We start from the raw sequence: 24,068 nt of genomic DNA, 5'->3' as shown, positions 1-24,068 counted from the left end.
TTTTCATTCAAACATTTATTGTTTCATTCACGTACAAATCTTTACAGCCAAGGTGCGTAAAAAGGAAATAAATACAGAAGCTATGTCACGTTTTCATCCCACATCCAAAGTGGGGGACACGTTGGTGGATGGCCATGACAAAAGGTACAAGCAGATGAAACGTTTCTAAATTGCAAAAGCCCACTTATTTCTCTTCAAAACAAATCACTTTACAATAAGTGATGGCAAAAGACGTAGCCCGCGTTGTTACAATCGTTCCATGCGCAAGTGAAGTCCAACTACACGTTGCGACAATATGGTTGTTGTTGTTGTTGATGTTGTTGTTTACACTTTTCCAGTGAGTATAAGAGAAGGAAATCCAGTAGATTCTCAGCTCAGCTCAGCTCAGCTCAGCTCATTGGAAGTCACAAAGCCCGACTTATTTTCAAAAATAAAACGTAGGAATACAATGCAAGAAAACATTTGAGTTTCATGTCAATCAAGCACGTGCATACGTACACAACAAGGTTAAAATCGGTTCACAAAACCTACAGGAGCCCAAAAGAGTGGCTTACGTTTTCTGCAACACCTTCCTTCAAAAAGGAAGTTCGTGTCTTAACATTTGGGCAGCGACATTTTCCCGTTGACAGGACAAGCAGGTCGTTCGAGTTCGGAACGACTTTGACGCTTTCGGTTCAACTGCCGTGGAGAATGAAAGCTTCACATGCTCATTCCCAGCTCTTCGACCTTCCACCCGCTGGAATTCTTTCCAAACTTGTAGACCAGCCGCCGTCCGTCGACCCGCTCCAGGATCTCGCGTTTGTAGTAGTACCTGTGGGTGGAAGAAAGACAGCCATTTGCTCAGGGCTGTTTGCAGGGCGTATTGCCTTTGTTGTTTTCAAATTGTGCTTTGACTTTGCTACCCACCTCATAGCGCGACTGAGTTTCTCGTACGTCATGCTGCTGTTCTTCTTCTTTTGGCCCCACATTTGAGCCACGGCCTCAGACTTGAGGAACTTGAAAACGCCCTCGCGGCGGTCTTCCCACTTCATCAGGCCCTGGTTCTTTTCCGGGTGAATGAGAATATCTCGGATGAACTCCCAAAGATGAGTCCCCCGAGGTGCTGCGGACAACAAACAGGGCAGGGCGCCCATGTGAGCTCACGCGGGTAGACGGCGCCTGTCACAAACGGGAGGTCGCTCCCATTCAAATGCGCTCTTTGTGTTTTGCAAATCCTATCGACTAGCTCCTCACCCACCATGTTTACTTTTCTTCGAAGGGTCGTAAATATGGCTGTGCTCTCTGTTGACTTTGGGAGGTCGCCCCCGTGGCCGTTTCATTTGCGACTCTGCTTTCTCCTTCTTAATCAGCGTTTCTGTGGACAAAAGCGTGTTCAGACTGACAACGACGGAGCAATTCAAACACCATTTGCCACTCACTTGAAATCGCAGGGTAGGAGAACTCCGGGTCAGATTCTCCACTGCCAGACTCCTCCGGTGAGCCAAGGTTGGAGAAGCCAAACAGGCCGCCTGAAGAAAGATCACTTGTGACAATCCAATTTCATTTCTTTCTAGGGCGAGATGGACAAATGAAGTCATCGACTACTGACTGTTGGATGAAGAGCTCCACTCGCTTTCAGACTGATTATCGGACAGATACTCGTCCGCCACAGGTGTCATGGCCCCCATGATCAGGCTGAGCGCATCTCCGTTATCACCGTTGTCCAATGCCATTTTACCGAGCGAGTCTTCACCTGTTGATGTAAAGCAGCCACTTTGGTCATTTGACTTGGCCGTGCGTGCGTGGTCAAACGCTTGCTTCTCAAACTCTTGTACCAAATTTGACGGTGCTGATCAAGGGGAAGGACACGTTGTCTGGGAGGTTTAGGTTGTGTAGGAACCCTTCGAGGAGCTGGCACGTTTCATTTAGCTCTGGTCCTGATAGGCTTGTCAGTTCTGGGGGGGGGTGAAAAAAGTTTACTCTGTGTTGTGATGAGTTTTAGCCACCGAAAATGGTGATCTGTTTTACAAAGTGCCTGAAATCATGTTATTGTACTGATGTGGAGAAAAAAAAGCAGCTTTACCATATTTGGCTTTGTGTTCTTGCAAGTTTTGGTGAAGGTGCGGACCAAGCTGAGGTCCAAACACCATGGTCATCTGCTCCAGGGTCATCTGGCACAAGCTGTGGCCGTCCATGGCGCAGTAGGACAGAGTTAGGGTACTGGCGTCAAACTTGGCGCTGTCAGCCTGGGCGCTGATCCACTCCATCACATTTTCCGCCGTCCAGGAGAGGGGATTCATCTGACCATACCACAGACCTGCGGAGAGCCAGAGAGAGAGAGAGGTATTTTAGCAAAGCTCGCCGACAAAGGGCTCGGTCGGCCAGCCCTCTCGGCATCTGCTGCAATCAATATTCATACGTAAGATGGACATTTGAGAGAACTTCTCACTTGCGCAAAACAATGCAAGCTTGGATATTGATTCATGGCAGTGTGCATCACTCCCAGGTGGGGCTTTACCTCGACTCTTAAGGTCAGAAAAACAAAGACTGAGCTGTTCTAGCGATGAGGTGGCCCCCACCGACGAGTTAAACATTGACTGGCGAGTCAATCATTAGCAGCAGTGTCTAATTGAGGTCAAAGCAAAGTTCCATCAAGTCATAGAAAAACATCAGAGCAAAGCATCCAAAGCCTTTTGGCCGTATAACGGACTCGGAGCTCGGGCGCCGCCGACAAGTCTTTTGGCTTGAATGCGCCATTGCAGGTGGTGGTTATCTCACCGTTGTAGGAGCCATAGGCCAGGTTGCTGTTGTGCTGGCTGCCTTGATGCGGCAGCATATCAGGCACACCATTCTGATACATTGTGAAGTTGGCGTTTGTCAACACGCTGCTGAGGCACTGTGATGCCATCCAAACCAACTGCAAATGAGGCAAGAAAAGTTTGCTCCAAAGCTGGCCAAATTGCAATTCCCTTTGACACCCAAATCACAAAAGAGCCGAAACACATCCTAACAGTCCACGCCAAGACGTTTCCTTACCTGTTGTTGCCGACTAATTTGTGTTTGGAGACTCGCTTGTTGTTCATGTGCTGTGTTTCCGTGTAATGTGTAGCCGAGGTGCACCTGTCGCTTTATTCAGCCTGCCTTGTTTTAATACTCGGCTGGGGCGGTGGGGGTGGCCTCAGGTGAGTTCAGGGGAATTCCAGATGCACTCTGCCACACCTCCAGTCCTGCTCACCTCATCCTTTGCTCCGAGCATGTTGATCAACAACTTAGCCCCTCCCCCCCATGTTTTCATGTGTTTAACCCATAATTAGGCTCATTAACACATTTCTTCCATCCAATGACACAAAAGCTCTGTGCTATTTGGAGGGAATGTATTGAAGCACCTTTGCGTCTACCGTGAAGTGGATGCACTACTAGGTCCTATACATTGAATTGATTTTTTTTTCTTTTTGTTATTACTATTTTCATACACAACACATACATCTTTTCTATTCCGCTACATAATGGAAACGTCACTGATTGTACGTTTTGATCGTTTCATCAACACAATTGTCCACATTGACTTGATATATTCGTGGCAATTAGTCCAACTTAAGTGGCAAAAAGTACTTCTTACTACGTATATTACAAAGGTACGATTACAATAGCCACCTAGTGTGTATCTATTGATTGCCACCCATATCTTTATCTCAACGTGCAAATAAAAGCGAGCTCTTCTGATTACTGGATTGGCTCAGAGTGTGTGTTCAGTGCTGTAATGTTGATCTTCGGCTTACAGTAACTTACAGTGTGTAATTGCCTTCAAATGTGGTTTGAGATCTGTGCCGAGTTTAGTCCAAAGGCCAAAACAAGCCGTACCAGTGTGACAACTTTCGGCTCGATTGTCAGTCCAGTGAGCCGCGAGTAACGTTTCTGGGAAACCTAACTTAAGCAGTTCCAAATCATTTTCTTATCTTTTTCTGATGAGTATGTTACAGATACCGTCCACAAACTGGTTTGTTTTGTGCATGGATCCAACATTAGGCAAATGCTTATGGTATCAAGGTGAGTGAGGCCGCAAAATTCAGGACCAGAGTGAGCAAAAGTACAAAATGGAATGTCTCTTCTTGCTTTTTGACAGTGTTAGGGTTAGGGCACAATAAAAATGTGCAATTATTACAATAATATTCTAAATAAGGGATGACCGTTTTGAATTTAATTTTGGTTAACCCTAATCCTATTATTTTTTTAAAAAGAAGCAGAATTACCCCCCCCCCCCCCAAAACAGAAAAAAAACCTACCTAAAAAAAAATCTAAATAAACTTACCAACCTAAATTCAATCGGACGCAATGCTAGGGAAAGCCACCAGGGGGTGCCCGGGGGTGACCGGACGACGTGGCGGCCATTTTGGGAAAATCATGATACCGTGAGTGTAAGGGACACCCAAAATAAGGACCTTCAGGTAAGAGCGGAGTCCAACAACAGGTGCTGTGAATATTGCAGTGATCCTAAGAGACCACAGCAAATGGGACTCCTTGCTAATGGGACCCCTATGTCAAAACAAAATAACAACAATGATGAAATGTGATAGTTGGAATTAAAATGGAAGTACAATACCAATAAACAGTAATTGACAAAACATTAAAATCAATGAGATCAAAAGTGTAGGGGATAAACAAAGTGAAGATAGTGAATGGTATGAAATGGATGAGCAATGTTTGTACTCAACAAGGCCAATGTATGGAGCCATATTTGATGACAAATGGCTCAGGGTTGAGAATATTAAAATGGATTATGACTAATAATCGGAAATCCAATAAAGCAACGCTCAGGGTCGCTGGAAAGTATATCCGAATTACCTGCAGTAAGAGGAAGAGGAAGCCACCAGGAACCTGAATAAATGGGAAACGTGAATGTAGGAAGTTTCTGAAAGAGTGACCTCTGGCAACACCACATCAACAACAGGTTGGCCTTCCCTGGGGCCTTGCGGTGTATGAAGCACGTGAGTGTAAGGGACGCCCAAAATAAGGACATTCAGGTAAGATCGAATGCCATTACTTGATGCTGTGAAGATCCTAAGAGATCACAGCAAAACCCTGCCAATGGGATCCCCAGATGTCAAAACTAAAGTACAAAAATAAAATTAAATGTGCTAGTTAGATGTTTGAGTTAAAATAGTAAAATACCAATAAACAGTAATTGGCAAGATAAAATTGACAGCTGAACATTAAAATCAATGAGATCAAAAGTGTAGGGGATAGTAAAAAAAAAGAAGTAAAATAGTAACAGGGACAAAGGACGCAGCCATATTTGAAGACACTACTCAGGGTTGATAGGAGAATGACAGGTAGTACACAAGGGATACAAAAGAGGGAGCCACCAGGAACCTGAATGAATGGGAACCGTGAGTGTAGAAACTGTCTGAAATAGTGACCCTCTGACAACAACAACTACAACAAGTAGGCCTTCTCTGGGGCCTTGCGGTGTATGAAGCACAGGGAAGTGGAAAGAATGAAATTCAGCATCTCCTTAGGTCGTGCGTTGTAATGGGACAAAGGAGATTGCTCAAGAATATAGGAGCATACTTCTGAGTTCTTCTGCCTTGAGTGGCTTGACCTGGATACCTAGCGGTGTTAACGAAGGGTCAAAGCGACTCAGGGTGTGAGTGCTCAGGAGCTCCAGTGCTCTTGAACCCCGATCGGAGGAGGCAGGCAGCGGTTCACCGCGGCTGGTTCTCACTCTGATTGGGGAGGATTGATCCCCAGCTCTTCTGCCCTGAGTGGCTTGACCTGGATACCTAGCGGTGTTAACGAAGGGTCAATGCAACTCAGGGGGTACGTATGCGGCCCCCCTGAGTTCCGACTCCAGGGACAATGCACGCAGGGTGTGGTGGTCCAGAGCGGAAGGACCTTAATCCAGGCTCAGTCTTCTATGAGGGGTAGCCTCGCTCATGCAACAGCACATTGCACCACACTGCACCACACACGTTTAAGATTGGACTCTAAATGGTGACCTGGAACAGGTTCCCAATTCTTCCCCCTAATATTCACATCCCCTAGTCCAGCTTAGGTGACTAGGCCGAGGATGCACCGGGACCTAGGCGATGCAGAGTAGGGTTTCTTTTTCAGCCATTCCCTCCACAGGTATTGCAACACAGGTGAGTTCCCTCTAGGTACTTTGACTTCGATGGAGGAAGCACAGCAAAGTTGGAGGAATGGATCTGTGCGTTGGCACGGGACAAAGAAGATTGCTCAAGAAGAAAGGAGCCTGTTTTATTTGCAGGTACAACCGGGAGGAGAGCACTGGGGAGGCACTGCTTAGCCAGGGCTGGCTCCAGTGCTCTTGCACCCCGATCGGAGGAGAAAGGCAGCGGTTCACCGCGGCTGGTTCTCACTCTGATTGGGGAGGATTGATCCCCAGCTCTTCTGCCCTGAGTGGCTTGACCTGGATACCTAGCGGTGTTAACGAAGGGTCAATGCAACTCAGGGGGTACGTATGCGGCCCCCCTGAGTTCCGACTCCAGGGACAATGCACGCAGGGTGTGGTGGTCCAGAGCGGAAGGACCTTAATCCAGGCTCAGTCTTCTATGAGGGGTAGCCTCGCTCATGCAACAGCACATTGCACCACACTGCACCACACACGTTTAAGATTGGACTCTAAATGGTGACCTGGAACAGGTTCCCAATTCTTCCCCCTAATATTCACGTCCCCTAGTCCAGTTTAGGTGACTAGGCCGAGGATGCACCGGGACCTAGGCGATGCAGAGTAGGGTTTCTTTTTCAGCCATTCCCTCCACAGGTATTGCAACACAGGTGAGTTCCCTCTAGATACTTTGACTTCGATGGAGGAAGCACAGCAAAGTTGGAGGAATGGATCTGTGCGTTGGCACGTGACAAAGAAGATTGCTCAAGAAGAAAGGAGCCTCTTTTATTTGCAGGTACAACCGGGAGGAGAGCACTGGAGAGGCACTGCTTAGCCAGGGCTGGCTCCAGTGCTCTTGAACCCCGATCGGAGGAGAAAGGCAGCGGTTCACCGCGGCTGGTTCTCACTCTGATTGGGGAGGATTGATCCCCAGCTCTTCTGCCCTGAGTGGCTTGACCTGGATACCTGGCGGTGTTAACGAAGGGTCAATGCAACTCAGGGGGTACGTATGTGGCCCCCCTGAGTTCCGACTCCAGGGACAATGCACGCAGGGTGTGGTGGTCCAGAGCGGAAGGACCTTAATCCAGGCTCAGTCTTCTATGAGGGGTAGCCTCGCTCATGCAACAGCACATTGCACCACACTGCACCACACACGTTTAAGATTGGACTCTAAATGGTGACCTGGAACAGGTTCCCAATTCTTCCCCCTAATATTCACATCCCCTAGTCCAGCTTAGGTGACTAGGCCGAGGATGCACCGGGACCTAGGCGATGCAGAGTAGGGTTTCTTTTTCAGCCATTCCCTCCACAGGTATTGCAACACAGGTGAGTTGCCTCTAGGTACTTTGACTTCAATGGAGGAAGCACAGCAAAGTTGGAGGAATGGATCCGTGCTTTGGCACGGGACAAAGAAGATTGCTCAAGGAGCCTCTTATTTGCAGGTACAACCGGAAGGAGAGCACTGGGGAGGCACTGCTTAGCCAGGGCTGGCTCCAGTGCTCTTGAACCCCGATCGGAGGAGAAAGGCAGCGGTTCACCGCGGCTGGTTCTCACTCTGATTGGGGAGGATTGATCCCCAGCTCTTCTGCCCTGAGTGGCTTGACCTGGATACCTAGCGGTGTTAACGAAGGGTCAATGCAACTCAGGGGGTACGTATGCGGCCCCCCTGAGTTCCGACTCTAGGGACAATGCACGCAGGGTGTGGTGGTCCAGAGCGGAAGGACCTTAATCCAGGCTCAGTCTTCTATGAGGGGTAGCCTCGCTCATGCAACAGCTCATTGCACCACACTGCACCACACACGTTTAAGATTGGACTATAAATGGTGACCTGGAACAGGTTCCCAATTCTTCCCCCTAATATTCACGTCCCCTAGTCCAGCTTAGGTGACTAGGCCGAGGATGCACCGGGACCTAGGCGATGCAGAGTAGGGCTTCTTTTTCAGCAATTCCTTCCACAGGTATTGCAACACAGGTAAGTTCCCTCTAGGTACTTTGACTTCCCTGGAGCCTCGCGATGGAGGAATGGATCTGTGCGTTGGCACGGGACAAAGAAGATTGCTCAAGAAGAAAGGAGCCTGTTTTATTTGCAGGTACAACCGGGAGGAGAGCACTGGAGAGGCACTGCTTAACCAGGGCTGGCTCCAGTGCTCTTGCACCCCTATCGGAGGGGAAAGGCAGCGGTTCACCGCGGTTGGTTCTCACTCTGATTGGGGAGGATTGATCCCCAACTCTTCTGCCCTGAGTGGCTTGACCTGGATACCTAGCGGTGTTAACGAAGGGTCAATGCGACTCAGGGGGTAAGTATACGGCAGGGATGTGGGGGTGAGAGGAGGCAAGGAAGGCTTGTTTTGCCTCCCCAGTCATGAACCTCACCGCACGTCACTGGGCGAAACCATACCCGAATCATGCCCTCTCGATTTGTTTATAAACCAGTTATACAGCTAAAAGACAATAGTAAAACAATTGTTAGTGCTAAAAATGTTTTTTACACATCAAACTCTCCCCCCTAATCATGGTGACATTACCATGAAAAGCAAAATACGGTGTAAAATCAGTGTTGGAAAGAAAAAGTTGCCTCGCAATAATATAAATAAAGCATGAAAGGGTTGGGAGGATTTGGAGATGCAGTAATAGTTTGGAGGAGTGGATTTAGTCTCTGTTACAAAACTATCCGTGTAAGTAAATCCAGCTTCAAGAGAGATAAAAACTGAATAGATGGTGGTGTAAACTGTGGTTTGCGTAGTCCTCTAGCTGACATGTTATTGGGGGGGGAAGAAAAAGCTCCACGTTTTCCCAAATTTCACAACAGCACTCACACCCACATACACTTTTCCACTGCATGTTTAGAAAAGCAGAGGATGGAATGCGGCCCTGCAGGTCTTTGGTCTGTGAACAGGCGCACGCTTTTATAGTCCGGGGGTAAATGTGCAAACGATTTCATCATTTATCATTCGTCATTCTGCTTTTCTAACTGGGCTTTGATGACGGGGCTTTCCACGGATAGCCAAGATGTGAAGAGTGAGCTTAGAGAGGCATGTCATCACAGCGGAAGTGCAAGCCCTTCTCTGAGGGTGTGATCTTGTGATATTTCTTCCTAACTCAAGACTATAAATACACCTGATTTGCATATGCAACATTCAACAGCCTGGCAGGCAAACAAAAACCGCACTTCCATGATGAAATCGGTCAAATGGGATCACTTTGATGGAAATCACATTTAACATGAAAATAGTACAACTCTGGTGTCATGGTTGACTTTCTTTTTCCTACCTTTCTGTATAGTTGATTGCTGGATTTTATTGACAGTATTTGGTGATTGTTTAGTCTTTTAACATTTGTCAAGTTTTTGTATGCTGTATTCATTTGAGGACCACAGGAAGCACCTCTATGCTATGCGCTCGCTAATGGAGATCCTAATGAAAAATAAAGTGCGAGTATCACCTGGAATTCTTTATCAGCAACTCTGAAAATAGATGCATGTGATCTCTATATTGATAGGCAGGGTGGCCCGGCGCACAGCGCGTGCGTTGACGTGCCATGCCACTCACTCACTCACTCACGGGCCCAACTCACTCACTCACTCACTCACAGGCCCAACTTACTCACTCACTCACTCACGGGCCCAACTTACTCACTCACTCACTCACTCACTCACTCACTCACTCACTCACTCACTCACTCACTCACTCACTCACGGGCCCAACTCACTCACTCACTCACGGGCCCAACTCACTCACTCACTCACGGGCCCAACTCACTCACTCACTCACGGGCCCAACTCACTCACTCACTCACTCACTCACTCACGGGCCCAACTCACTCACTCACTCACTCACTCACTCACGGGCCCAACTCACTCACTCACTCACTCACGGGCCCAACTCACTCACTCACTCACTCACGGGCCCAACTCACTCACTCACTCACTCACGGGCCCAACTCACTCACTCACTCACGGGCCCAACTCACTCACTCACTCACTCACGGGCCCAACTCACTCACTCACTCACTCACTCACGGGCCCAACTCACTCACTCACGGGCCCAACTCACGGGCCCAACTCACTCACTCACGGGCCCTGCAAAAATGTCTCCTTTTGCCAGGACTTTGCAGATTTTGACCACCTTTTTTTTTTTTTTTTTTTTAATGGAATGAGAGGAGCCGTTAAATGTCAGTCGACCATGTTCACGTTTGTTTGTTTCTTTTAAACCGGGCCAAGCCGCATCTCTCTGCGAAATCAGCGCAGGGGCAGGCTGGACTGCTGTGGTATTTTACGCTGGAAAATGGAGGCCATTGTTTAAAATCATGAGATTAGTGATGATGATTGTGGTCACTGATAAAATAATTCCAAAGTTCAAAAGTTGAATGTATGCAAGTGCAAACAAGCCATGTCTGCGATGCAATAGCGATGATTCCAGGGCTGTATGAAAGTCTAATTTAAATATGGAATAATCCCTAAATTACAATTGACTTCTTCAATTGACGTTAATGGCAAACAGGAGCCGTGCAGAATTGCAATCGAAATTAGAATTGCAAGTCGAACTTACCATGACGCTTTGCTATTTGCATGCATTTTATACAAATGTTGAGGTTATGTACCCACTCAATTATAGTAAATAGTGACGTAAGCATTTTTTTTAATCAACATTAAAAGCCTACTCAAATATAGCAAATCGTCAAAATTGTAAATGTTGAAAAAACACTTCACCTCATTCATTACCCAGAAGAGTTTGTTTTCGGAGCTTTTATCTAGGGAATTTGTGCCCCCTTGTGGAGGTGCTCTGTAGACATGCGTTAGATTCCACCTTTGTGGTAAGGTCAGGAAGTATCCCACTCACAGGGGGGCAGGGGGGGGGGGGGGAAGAAAAGAAACGACAACTACAGTAACATGCAATTTGACAGTGACATGTTTCATCACATCTAGCTTGACAAGCACATGGACACAAGCTTGACAGTTCACTCAGCTTTCCTATTAATCAACCAAAAGTTCTATTGTATGATGCGGTATTACGGAAATAGTTGCGATAAATCCTTCCTATGTTTTATCTCATGTAATTGTCATGTGCTTTACCAGTGGGCCTCCGTTATTCTAACTTGTCTTGCATATGGAGCAGATGAAAGGCTTCTCCCCGTCCGGTATGAAATCTCCTGTGTGACGTCAAAGAGCTCCTCCTAGTGTAGTCTTTACCACAAAACATGCAACTAAAAGGCTCTCTCTCTCTCTCCTGCGTGTACTCTCTTGTGCCTCTTCAAACTTGCCTTTTGATTAAAATTTTTGCCACAATCAATACAGCCAAACGGTGTCTCCTGTGTGACATGACATGTGGCTCTGCAAATTGGGGTTGTATTGGAATACTTTGGCCCACACTGTGCACTTGTGGGGCTTGACCTTATTACAAGAGCCAAGAAGACTTTGGGGATCATTGTCCGAAAATGGCTGACCATGGTTCCTGCGGTTATTGAGCGCAGTCTGAATGATGGTACCTCTCTATATGAGACCTGTGACAAGCAGTTGTGACATGTCTTGTGAGGTTTGGCTTCTCATCTGAGCAGGCTTCAACAGTTCATGTAACAGGCTAGTTAGGAGTTAGAACAGCCCTCGAAGGGGGTTGGGATAATCTCCAGATCAGACGATGCTAGAAAATGGATTAACTAAAAAAAAAGTTATTCAAACGAGAATGGTAGTCAACAGCTACGGTCAGCCTCTCAGACAAATGCTCTCAATAAGTGAGCAGAAGGCATTATCTATTAATGCTGGTTTTCTGATGTAGTCGCTTTCCCCACAAGCCCAACCCAACCCCTCCTTTCTCTACTTCTAGCGTCGCCGGTTGCACTATCATGAATTCAAGTGGCTAGTGCCATCTCGTGTTCAGGGTCTACATAAAAGGTAAACAGTTTTTTTTTTTTTTTTTTAATTGAACTACTACGAGGATACAACAGTATAAAATACAAGGATGTACAGTCTTCAAAAGAAATGTAGGTGGATAAATAAAGCAAGTGATCAGGTCATTCTAAAAGAGACCTTGCAGTTAAATCCTTGTCAAAGAATCCATTAACTGTGTGTAATGAAACAAACTTTACGGTTGCTGGATGCCTTTTCTATACCCAGAGTTAAGAGTAGTGGAAATACACTGCATGTTCATCCTGAATTTAAAATGCTGACCTTATCCTGCACTGTAACAGCTGTGTAGCTCACTAAAAATAATTCAAATCAGCAAGAGGTTGTGATATTTTCAGGATTGATTTGAATGTTTTTTTTTTTGTCCAGGGGATTTCTTTTGTCCTTCTGGGTTTTCCTTTTGTCTCCCTACCTCCCTCCCTCCCTCCCTCCCTCCATGTTTGCCTCGGTGTCGGCACTTGAGCTCAGGGAGGGGCTGGAATGAGCACGGTACGGTCCTGGTGTATTATTGGCTCCTGCCTCCGATGTCTCGGTGACTGTAATGAAAAGGAGGTTTGAGCAGCACTGTGACATCCCGCCTCCTGCCTCCCATTCACTCTTGTCTTCCTTCTCCCTCTCTCCCGCCCATTGCTTTTCTCCTCTCCACTTGTTCTGTGACTGGCGGTGGAGATGGGTGGTCATGTGATGTTTTAATACCCTGGGATTTTGTGCCGGGCATGCTGTGAAGCGCCTCAGTCCAGCCAGCCAGCCAGCCAGCCAGCCAGCCCTATCTGAGGAGGGCTGGCCTATTTATTGCCTATCCAGCTACCTTTTGATTTATTTTTTTGCCTCTTGAGGCTATACATCCGTATATTAGCTCCGAGCCAGCCAAGGCTCCACTTGTTGGTAGGATGACTGCTTTGGGAAGTGCCCTTTGAAGCCTTGCTTGGAATACATATGCGGCAAAAAGAGACACCAGCAAGACGTGGCATCTGTTGTGCAGGTGGCTGGTAGGTAGGTATCCCCCGATGAGATTCTTATCGGATTGCTTACTGGTCATGCTAACGGCAGTCAATACGTATGCTCGGGTGGGGGTTCTGCTTCGAAATAAAAGAAATGGATCACAGATATGGATCCGCTGTGGTGTGTGTAGACTGCTGACAAATGTACGCATGTCTTCAATGATTCTTGCATGGCCCATGTTCATCTTCTATGCATTATCCTTTGCACACATGATTATTGATGCCTTTGTTGACTGTTGACTGTGACATGTTGGGAATTTCATTTCAAGCCTGAATTCACACATTGTAATTTAACAGAGCTGTCACACCTCGACTGTCGACCTATATCATCATCAACATCTACATGATTCATTCGTTTATCTTCCCAACCTCACAAAGCATCCTGGAGCCCTCTGTAGCAACTCGACAAAAAGCAAAATGATGTGAGGCCAGGTCAGTCCAATTTCTAACCCAAATTGGCTTGTTTTGAACCCAGCATTTGTAAGGCTAGAGACTGGACTCTGCGTCACCATGGTTACCGGAGGGGGCAAAATTGTGGAACAGGCCAGCGTCTCCCAAGCAAGTGGCCCATTGGTCAAATCTCACAGCATACGCCAAATGTCACACCATACAGGATTGGAAGAGTGCAATAAGAATGCCCCAAATGTCAGTTTGGGCTCTGTAGCGTTGCTAGATGTGCAGTGTGTGTGCTACGACACCTGGTTAGGGATCACTCGACTGTCATGAAACTGGACTTGGTAACTCGTCGCCTTGTGTGTGTGTGTTGCACTTTGTCATTTCACCGTCCGTCGCCGAGTTGAAATGGCATCAAAGAAACCCACCTCATCCTAAATAACCATGACCTTATGGCGTTTTGCTGCTAAAAATAGCCCAAGAGATTTTGTCTTTGGTGCTGTTGGCCACATGGCTGCGTTAAACTAATCCAAGCCAATTCCACGCCAATCCTCCCATCCCACTCGAGCTCATCGCAAGCAAAGCGGGATGAAAAGGATTTAATTCAAGCGTCTTTCCCAATTCACAGCCTCCGTGTTTCCAAGAGGAGACGGATGTTTTTCAGATCCAAGTATATTCACAGCTGCTGTATGAATAAAGGGGATACTATTTGCTAGATGAAATAAGCAATGACAGCACTCATTTGTAATATCCAAACACACACAATATCAGATTCTCCATATTCCTTATTGGATCGTATATGAAATTGATGCTAGCACAGGGAGCTGTGACAGAAGGCCATTAATGATTCGGAGAGGAGTCACACAGAGAGACAAAGACCATTAGCAATTCCCTAAGGAGACAAGAGCGGGAGCGAGGGAGGGAGGGAGACGCTTAGCAACAACAGCAACACAAGGTAATCGAGGAATAGCCGAATAGTAATAATGATATTCATTGTTTTCTGCTGCAGTGCAAATGCTTTTCTTTAAATGATCTGAATATTTTTCACAATCGTCCATCCTCCTAATGGTTGATGGGATTTTAGTGAGGCTTCCCAGTGATCTGATTGACTACTTTTGTCAACAAACGTGCAATGTTGCTTAGGCAGACTTTGAGTGTGCAGACCAGAGGGTCTTATTTTTATTAACGGAACCATTTTTGTCCAGACCTGTTTCATGCAGGTCCTCCCCCCCCCCACATTAATTCTTAAATCACAATTCAAAAGCATATGACTTATATCATTATTATTTCACATCTCATGATTACTTTTGACATGATGCTAAATATAAATGTTTGATTCATTTCAAAATTTGAAATGAACAATCATCATTTGTCAAGACAACCTGGCACAAAGTAGTAAATATTGCAAAATGATTTGAGTGCTATATTTCTGTATTTTCATCCATTTTCAGCCACCCATGTAGGATATTTCTACTGCATGAAAAATGTCCACGTTTCTTCTCCCTTCCGCATAAATGGACTTGACTTGTACGTACGTCTATTCCTCCCCTAGCCAACGAGTGGTTCCTATTCATTCTGCATCAGTCGCACGCTCCTTCCTCTCCACTGGTGAACTCTGGCAAGTTCAAATCTAATTACTATGCCCAGTGCATGGTCTCTCCAACCAGGCCACATGGTTTTTTTAATTTTGTTTTTTTTCCAATGTTTGATCGAGGGTTGAGCGAACCCTGTTTGTGGTGGATTTGCGTCCACGGTGGCGTGGTCGTGGGCCTTTTAAGAAACTAACGGTGTACATTAGAAACCTTCAAACTATGTTTACAGTATCTGCTTGCTTACATCAAACAAGTCTAGTCCCAATCGTACGTTTTCAAGCATTGTGACCTTTGCTCTACTTTGATGGTCTGCCTTATTTTTTCCCTTTCCCTTACCAGCACAATTCAGACTAGCGCTTCACTTTGGCCCTTGGGCAAATGATTAGCGCTTGGTCATGATCTCAATTAACTTTGTTTGTTGATTTCCTAAATGAAAAGCTGCATTCTCTAGATTGGATTGGATTTTTTTTCTGGTGTCATGATAGATGAAGACGTTTGCGCACAAGTCTGAATCCATGTTCATTCCATTGATTTTGGCGTTCTTGGCATAGTTACAACATTCAAGTTCAGTCGTAAAGTTCAAATGTACGGCGCGGTTGCACAACGCTACCAACAATTTGATGTTGCCAAGCTTAACGTCACCCTTGTCTATACATTCCACAAGCACCTTGGATGTGTGTTTGAGGTCTGTGTCTTGCTGCAATTGTCCCTGTTTCAAGCACCTGCTTTGAGGTTTGCTGAAGAATTTTCAGGCTCTCATCCCTTTTCATGACTTTGTCCAAACGCTGCTTGGCGGCCATCCTATCAAAGGCAAGACAGATTGGTTTGGGTTGAGCAAACCATCGTTGATGATTCATTTGCTTTTGAGGTGTATGCAATGAAACAGCGGTGGCAGCGGAAACATTTGCCATCTCCAATTTTCAGCGACATGTGCTGGGAGGTGACACAAACCCCACAAGACCAGATGAGATTTTTGCTAATACAAGATCATGCCTAATATGAAATACTAAGAAATGAGAAGGGCAAAGACGTCAAATGAACATAGTCTCACCTGGAAACGAAGCACCATTGAATAATCATAGTATGAAATGTGTTGCGGTTAATGACAAGAGCACGAGTAAAGCAGTGAGAGGGATGGAGCTTGCAGAGAAGAGGAAGGGTGGGGGGTTGATTGTTTCTGGAGACTTGCTGGTTTCAAATTTCTCTTCTCTTTCATTTGTGCACTCGCATGCGTTCAAGCTCTCTTACTTTCTCTTTCTCTCCTGACCACTTGGGCTTTTCTACAAACAAGCCCATTCCAGCCCAGCCCAACCCGGGCCAGCCCTATCGTCTCGCCTCGCCTGGCTTCGTCTGATAGGAGCTTGCTGGAAGCACGCAGGAAGACAGGCAGGAGCGTAGAAAGCAACAAGAAGAGACGTGACGTGAACTAAGAAAGGTAAGTAGCAGCCCTTGTACATTTGAGAGTTGAAGGAAGGGAGCACGCGTGTAATTTTGGCTTGGTTTTTTTTGGGGCTTTTTGGTTGTGGATCACATGCGCATGTGTGAGAGACATCAGGCTAGACATGGCTGTGACCAACATGATTACAGAGAACATCCTAAGAAATGAAAGGACATCTTGAAAGATTCCTCTTCTACTGAGATGGCCGTGTGGTCAGAGAATTGATGGTTGGAGCAAGTTTCAGAGTCATTGAAAGCGCTGTCCAATAGCGACGGCAGCCAGCCTTCTCTGGCAGGCTGGAGGTGAACATCAAGCATGGATGGTTCAATTTGTTGGTTAACCATAATATGAAGCTGGGGATGAAATATTTCTTTGCATGATCTGGATGCGGTTGAGCGTTGGCACTTTCAAATTCCAACTTTTCTCTCTTTCTTTTCGCCAATAGTTGCATCCTTTCTTTTCTTGTAGTTGTCAGTTCTTGGATCAGATGTTTGCTTTTTAGCTCGTACATTGCGTGAGCCTCTTGTCACATGCTAATGAGCTCATTTCAATTGGGATGATGTAGGTAGATTGTATGGCCAATAGTCTTTCCACTTACAAATATGAATTGTAAACAATCTATTATTGTATACATTGTTTCCAGTTGGTGTTGTCATGTGTGCTTGTGAGTTGAAGTGTGCATTTTTCTGATTCCTTTTAGTTGTGTTGGCATAGGTGCGTGTGTGTGTGTGCATGTAGCTGCATGTGAGTATGCTCAGGCTAGGCAGAGTTGCTGATATGACTAATGGGATAGCAGAGTGGGGCGCTCTCCGAAAAGCCTGATACATAAAAGGAGATCTTGACATATTTATCTTCTCTCTGTGTAGAAAGTGAAGAGTTTACGGTTCCATGATTCCTATGAGCACAGTGTCTGGGAGCTTGCGTCTATGTGGCTTGACCTCCATTGACTCTGGCTCAGCGAACTCGCGGCCGGGGTTTAATTGAACCCAGGTTAAGCGCCACCGCCATAGACTTATATGACTTCTACAAGATCAAATCGGAGAAAGGAGTCAATTAGCAATGTGACCAGATTGAAGGTGCTTAAAGTGCCTTTCCCGATAAAATCTGCAATAGTTTGGATGTAACCATTCTTAAGAAACATCAGTTGATGAAGAAAAGAAGCCAGATGCTTGATGTGTGCTCAATGAGACGTGATTGAGAGAAAATAATCATTGGTGCAAAGACAGATTGTTTCTCCCTCCCGCTTGTTTAAATTCCTCTCATTCTAGCCTCGCACACATTGGCGACTGCTCAGTTGCTGAATTGGCAGCGGGAAAATGCAAACTAAATTTAAAAGTGATGGAGGGCAGGCTTGCTTCAAGTGGAGAGGGACAGGGAGGGGAGGGGAGGAGTAAGAGAGTGTGAACAGATGTGTCATCTCGGGTTTGTGCTGGCTCGCCTGGAAGAATTGTAAACACAAAGAAACACATTCCTTTTCTTTGGACACACAAAAACATGCAGCGAATGAAAAAATCAAATCAACTATATAAACGTGGTCATGATTTCTATTCATTTGATCCAAGTGCAAATGACGAGTAAACAATGTGATGGGAAATGTTAATATTCATTCATGCTACTGATCCAGCACTTTGATTTGACACGACTTGAGTAATGAATGACTTAGCACCCAGCGCATCTCACGCTGTCCTATGAATTCACAATTTCACAATTCCAATGAAGGAAGATCTGCTGAGCGCATGGCATCGGCGCGACTCGTCGTCCTGTGGGGTTGGGCTGACTTGCTGGTAAGAAGGCTAATACCCTAGGGCTCTAGAATTAGTTGCCATCGTGGCTCTTGGTGTGTCAAGGAGCGCTTAAAGCACAGTCAGAAATAGTCAAGTATATTGATTCCCATGAGATTCCATTGGTTTGTTCTTTTTTTCATCAATCCATTCATTTTCTGCCACTAGGCAGGCGTGCTGAAGCGGCAGTCTGTATTTCTTTTTCTTTTTCTTTGTCTTTCTGCGCTAGGCGGGATTTACCCTGCCTGAACTGGTTGCCAGACAATCGCAGGGCACAATTAAATAAGCCTTCACACCCACAATCACACCTACGGACAATTTGGAGCAGTCAATCGGCTTAGCGTGGCTTTGGAACGTGGGAGGAAATGGGATTAGCCAGAGAAAAGTCATGCAGGAACGGGAAGAACATGCAAAATCCACACAGGGAGGCCAAAGTCGGAATCAAACCCACAACCTCTGCACTGTGAGGCGGACGTGCAAACCACCGGACCGCAAAAAATTAATGGATACATGAATAAATAAATAACAGAGTATTGTTACAGAGCACATATATGTGTGTGTGTGTGTGTCTGTTTTTATCCACCAGAGGACAGCACGCGTCCTCTGGTGGCTGCCTGGCATCGACTGACTGACGAATTTGCCAACTGGGACAGACGTCTGTTGTCTTTGTCATTTGCCCCTACTGCTGAGTATTTCTGAAAACAGAGTGGTGAGAAGCACCTGCTAGCTAGCATTGCAATTGCATGATCATATTTACACCATCTGCACCAAGGCACGTCTGCATGCTGACTGTCTGCTGGATGCACACTTGCTCCATTTTTGCTCCTCTTATTTATTATGTTATTTGTTTATTTATCATTTATTTATCACTCTTATTTATTCATTGTTTGTGCCTTCTTGTTTTTATTTTTTTTGTGTTGTTTACTTGTATGTATATATTGTGTACTATGTCTTGTCACCGTGGGATAGTGGGAACGTCCTTTCTTTGTGTGTCTTGGCATGTGAAGAAGAAATGACAATAAAGCAGACTTTGACTTCACAAGCCATCAAAGGGAAAAGTGAAGTTTTGAGCCCCATGTCCACGGTGGACCCACCCACAGCAATTAATAGCCGGTCTGTGAAAATGTTATCGGACAAGTATTCGGTCGTTGGTGCATAAAAGGTTGGCGACCGCTCAGTTACAGCATACTGCAGTTCAATGTCCTGCATGTTTACTGGCTGCACTATCAACAACTCATGAAGCTAAAGGATGTTGCCTTCCCCCCCCCCCCCCCCCCCAAAAGAACTGTTTGCATAGATACAGCAAATCTGAGCTGGGCACTTGCCTTAAGCCTCATTGAAAATGTCCTGCCTGAGACATCCATCACATGGTGCTAAGGCTGAACTTGTGGGCTGGGAAGATTTGGAGATTATGACTACTGTCTCTGTTGGAACCGAGGTACAAATGTGAATGTCCTCCTTTATCTGAGAACTGGCTGCTCTCCTGATGATGAACGTTGCCACTTTCCTTACAGACAACACTATCCCCTCGAATGTCATTTCACATTGGATTCATGACTCATATTTTGGCCAAATGGATTCTGAGGGAAATATTACAAAGAGGTAAACATTCCGGTGGCACAGATAATATCTTCACTTTGTTGCAAATCAGTTGTACAATGACAACGCTGGGCGCTGTTTGTGTGTGTGTACAGCATGTACTGCATCAGCTATGAGATACGCTTAGTTCCGCATTTCTTTGCCAGAAGACGGCGAGTGTGTGTGTTTGTGTGAGCGAACGAGAGGAGGGGGACTCAAGCGAGAGAAAGGAGAGGGTGAAGCAGGTGAGGGAACAAGCAGCCAGAGGGAGAGAGGGGCATGCGGTCTGAAGGAGAAAGAGGGTGGCAGCAATGTGACTCCCTCCCCTTCCCCATCTTTCCTCAGCTCGCCTCCTTCCTTTCTACATCTGTGTCCTTCTGTTTGTGCCGTCCGCCATACCCTTTGTACATGAGTGATCCAAGGGAGGATGCTGAAGTTCCGAGTGGACAAGAGAGTCAGGTAGGTGGAGGCAGGGCAGAATGGAGGCGGGATGTGGGAGAAGGAAGAGGGGAGGCTGAGAGAGCGAGAGAGAGAGCGAGAGCGAGAGGAAGGAGCCGATGGATGGCCAGACGCTTGTAGGTCACAGATGACTGCAATGCAGTATGAATGGGAAACATTGCAGGATAAGCTGTTGCCTTATCTATCAATGCTGTGCGTTGTGTAGCCTAATGGATCGAAAAGGAATATCCTGTGCTTGTGCGGTGGCCCACCGAAGCTCAATCTCCTCCTCCTCGTGTGTTGTTGCGGCTTTGGCACCGGGTATTTGTGCTTGTTTGTACACGTATACGTGTATCTGTGATGCAAAGTCAAAAATCCAGGAAAGAATAATAGTTCATCAGTTATAGATGATACTAAGTGTGGAGTGTCATAACAGCATGGCCACACTGACCTACTGTACAACTTATACAGCTAAAAGTCCATATTTCTTTAATGAAGGCTTCATAAGGTTTACGATGATAACGTTTTCATGACCAATGAAAAATACGAGCCTTCCGGTGATCGGCTGCTCAGTGTGCGAACACAGAAATGAATCACAAAAGTCAATCGTTTAACATACCGTCCAAGTTTGCTCATTCTAAAAAACAAAAGTCAAAAGAAAGGAGCAACCTACACTGCATCACTGCAAGCTGCATACACTAGTAGATACCTATGTGTTTATCCACATATATACTTCATTAGCAGCTGCCTCTAAATAGGTTTGTAGGTTAACTAGAGACACGTATCCACACAGACACACGTGCATGCATGCATGCAAATGCGCACACACACACACACAGACACACACGTGCACCCAACACCTGCTCACACTCTGCTTCTAGGCAAATTCTTACATTTACATGCTGATCCAAAGCTTTGATAATGAGTACAATCTAGAGCAGTGGCATGAAAGTGTGTTATTGGATAAGTTACTCTAATCATCTTGCTTTCGTAGGCAGCTCTTACATTCATTTTAGCAAATAAAAGTACGTGGTTAGCAATGTCCTAAGAATTTCGCCGCTATGTTCATCAATGGACGTTTGAGCGGTTAACCACCGGCTGCCCCGACACGAGCCGCCCGCCGTCCAAATAGCCGCGACTGTTTGTAAACGATTTCATCTGAGACCTCTTTATTTTGATGTTGCAAATGTGTCTGTTTGCAGTCAACATGACGGCAGTAGAACAGCTGGATCGGCAATGAACGTGCTCCAGCTGCAAGAACCTGCAGCAATACACACCAATCTGCAGTGAGTCAACGTGCTCCTCGCACACTTCTCATCGTGCTAATTTCATCACAGTGCTGGAAGCTCTTCTCAAAGCTATTTGGATTGGTGCTTGAGTAATAACGGGACTATATTGCAGGAGTGCTCAAAGAGCTTATTTACTACGCTACTCTGGATGCTGAAGGAATAAACAACCATAACAAGCTGTAGCACTGCAATGCAATGTCAATGATGTACGTACATAGTGCATACGGTAGTTCGGCGGTAAGGTAAATGTGACTTCTTTCCGCTATATTTGCTCTTGTCTCGACAGGACGCAAGATTCAAACGTGAGTTTAATGAAGGTTGAGTGCATTTTGAGAAAGGTGAGGCAATGTCGCATGTTGATATGATTGTTCTTGTCAGGAGCTGTGATTTGACCATGAAAGGAAAAGTCAACACTGGTGCTGAGAAGGTCAATCACACCAAAAGTACAAACATGGTGTCTCAAGAAGTACCACCTTGTGCACGGGTAAGAAACACACGTGTATGGATGGATGTCTATTTTTTTATTTTTTTATTTATTTATTTTTTTTTTTTTTCTATAAAAATTGGCAGCATTTGATTAGTAGTATATACACCGTGGGCGTTTGGTCATTTGAAATGTTCTCCTGCCTTTCAGACATCTCGAACTCCAAGAAAGGCAGCTACGTTTGGGAAGCGCTCCAACTCCATGCGCAGGAATCCTAAAGCAGAAGTCCACAAAGCAGGCTGGCTGTACAAGCAGGTAGGTCTATTTTTCAAACCAGACTGGCATATTTGCCATAGTAGCTGCAGGAAGTGAAACCTCTGCTGGGCGTTATTCAAGATGGAGCTGATGTTGTACAACTGACAAGTTCCCAAGCTGTAAAATGATCCTCAGTCTACCAATGTCTTAAAGAGATGATGCAATATATTGGTAGTGCAGTGTTTTCGTTTGATAGAATAATAATGGCATGGCATGCGTGTTCCCAACAGGCCAGTAGCGGAGTGAAGCAATGGAACAAGAGGTGGTTTGTCCTCTCTGACAGATGTCTCTTCTACTATAAAGGTGTGTTTACTAACATCTGGGGTGAGTTTCTTTCTAGCCAGCAGGAGAGCTCATATATCACAGACATACGTAGCGATATGAATCATTAAACGACTACAATTGTTCGTCTTCATCGTTGAAGCGCAATGATGGCCTTTCAAAACGTGGCACCCTATAAATGATCAACTAAGTCTGTTTAACTGGGTGACCTGTCTTTTGGACCTTTGTGCCGCTGTAAAGTACCTTGCAATCAAATGTGAACGCTACATGGGTCTGGACGATAGGTCACTGTGCACTTCTGTTTTTTATTCAGCGACCGGGGGATTTACAAAGTGAACGTCAATTGACTTTGTATTGAAATAGTGGGTTTGAACGTGAAAAGACAAATCACGACCCCAGATAATTTGGCCGAGCTGCACTCGTAGGAATTCTGGTCAAGCTGATTGCTTCTGATTGGGATGACTTGGTCCAAGTCTCTTTCTCTTCATTCTTACCACGTTTCCTTCTTCCCCACTGTATTTTGGAAAAGAGGGCCTGCCTGACGAGGAGCGGAGCGGTCATGTACGTAATGTAGCAACGTGATAGCCATGCCAGCAAAGAGCAAAGAATGGGCGAAAGAAAAGCACTTTTGTGCTCCCTGCTGTGATTTCTAAAGCTGCCTATGCTTCTCACAGTGCTGTGGTTGGCGCCGCTGCATGTGTTTACACACCCACTTAGCTAACGTTTCGTCTCCGGCAAACTGTAGGCTCAAACTTTTTTCTTTTTTGTCAGTTGTTGTCAGCTTGAATGAGGAAACTAGCTTGAACGTTGAATGGAGTAGGCGGTCATTGCTTCTATTGCGGCAGAAAGTCCGAAAGAGGCGTGCGTGTCCCAATATCGTGCACTCGCGTGTGCTCCACGCTGAATTGGTTCAGACCGCCAGCAGGTACAGAGAAATTCTTGCTGCGCTGACTCATATGGGCTGATCATGATCTTGCTTGCGTGTGCGCACACACGCACGCACGCACACACACAAACACACACACACACAACGAACATGCACGCTCACACAGAGGAGGGATCAGTGTATTGTATGATTGCACAAACCCTCCCCCTCTGTCTGTCTGTCTCTCTCTCTCTCTCTCTCTCTTTCTGTCTCTGGCTCTCTCTCTCTCTCTCTCTCTTCCTCAATACGCACGCAAACACACAGCAGTCAGTAGCTGGACGATTGGCAACGCAGAGCTATACATTCAGAGAATAGAAGGTAAGAGAAAAGGACAAATCAAATCCTATCCATTGGAGGAGCTCTCAAGAAATCATGCTGACATTTCTTATCCATTCGACACCGGTGCTTTTCTCCAGCGCTCCTATTTGTGACTACTGGATTTTGGTGTGAGGGAGCCATTTGAAGTGCTTTCCATTTTTTGAAAGGAACCTGATGGAGACTGTCAGCGTGGTTCAAAGTCTACGCGCCACTGTCTTGCCCTGACTTTTCCCATAATGCTCATTGTGATCCTCTTCTTTTGGCGCATTTCCACACCGTTGTTTTCTTCTCC

The 24,068-nt window shown here is 45.8% G+C and overlaps 2 protein-coding genes across 13 annotated transcripts in view; one reads left to right on the top strand and one right to left on the bottom strand.

The window, feature by feature from the left end:
• elf3 (E74-like factor 3 (ets domain transcription factor, epithelial-specific)) lies at window positions 1-3,173 on the bottom strand. 2 transcript variants are annotated; one of them, XR_009716244.1, is made up of 9 exons: window positions 3,016-3,173; window positions 2,758-2,896; window positions 2,063-2,296; window positions 1,815-1,934; window positions 1,589-1,732; window positions 1,419-1,508; window positions 1,238-1,354; window positions 907-1,158; window positions 1-811 (listed from the first exon to the last, which is right to left on the bottom strand). XR_009716244.1 is itself a non-coding variant. In XM_061291808.1 (9 exons), exons 2-9 carry the CDS (start codon window positions 2,885-2,887, stop codon window positions 700-702), a joined length of 1,143 nt encoding a protein of 380 aa, XP_061147792.1. In that variant the 5' UTR covers window positions 2,888-2,896; window positions 3,016-3,173; the 3' UTR covers window positions 1-699. The 2 variants fall into 2 exon arrangements, 1 of the variants encoding a protein (XP_061147792.1); XM_061291808.1 differs by having other exon boundaries at window positions 907-1,102.
• Window positions 3,174-12,905: 9,732 nt separating this feature from the next.
• plekha6 (pleckstrin homology domain containing, family A member 6) overlaps window positions 12,906-24,068 on the top strand; it is a 29,571-nt gene continuing 18,408 nt past the window's right edge. For 5 of the 11 annotated variants that reach the window (XM_061290435.1, XM_061290447.1, XM_061290436.1 and 2 more), the window contains exons 1-5: window positions 19,766-19,809; window positions 21,426-21,509; window positions 21,891-21,996; window positions 22,147-22,251; window positions 22,482-22,554. In XM_061290435.1, coding sequence (XP_061146419.1) covers window positions 19,781-19,809; window positions 21,426-21,509; window positions 21,891-21,996; window positions 22,147-22,251; window positions 22,482-22,554 — 397 coding nt within the window. In that variant the 5' untranslated portion in view covers window positions 19,766-19,780. Of the gene's footprint in view, window positions 12,996-15,786; window positions 16,424-19,765; window positions 19,810-19,876; window positions 20,031-20,060; window positions 20,245-21,425; window positions 21,510-21,798; window positions 21,815-21,890; window positions 21,997-22,146; window positions 22,252-22,481; window positions 22,555-24,068 lie in introns of those variants that run through there. The other 6 variants (XM_061290442.1, XM_061290437.1, XM_061290443.1 and 3 more) reach the window with 6 other exon arrangements.

The sequence above is a fragment of the Syngnathus typhle genome, linkage group LG11 (genome assembly GCF_033458585.1).
Source record: "Syngnathus typhle isolate RoL2023-S1 ecotype Sweden linkage group LG11, RoL_Styp_1.0, whole genome shotgun sequence".
NCBI lineage: Eukaryota > Metazoa > Chordata > Actinopteri > Syngnathiformes > Syngnathidae > Syngnathus > Syngnathus typhle.
This window is presented reverse-complemented; position numbering and strand designations above follow the sequence as displayed.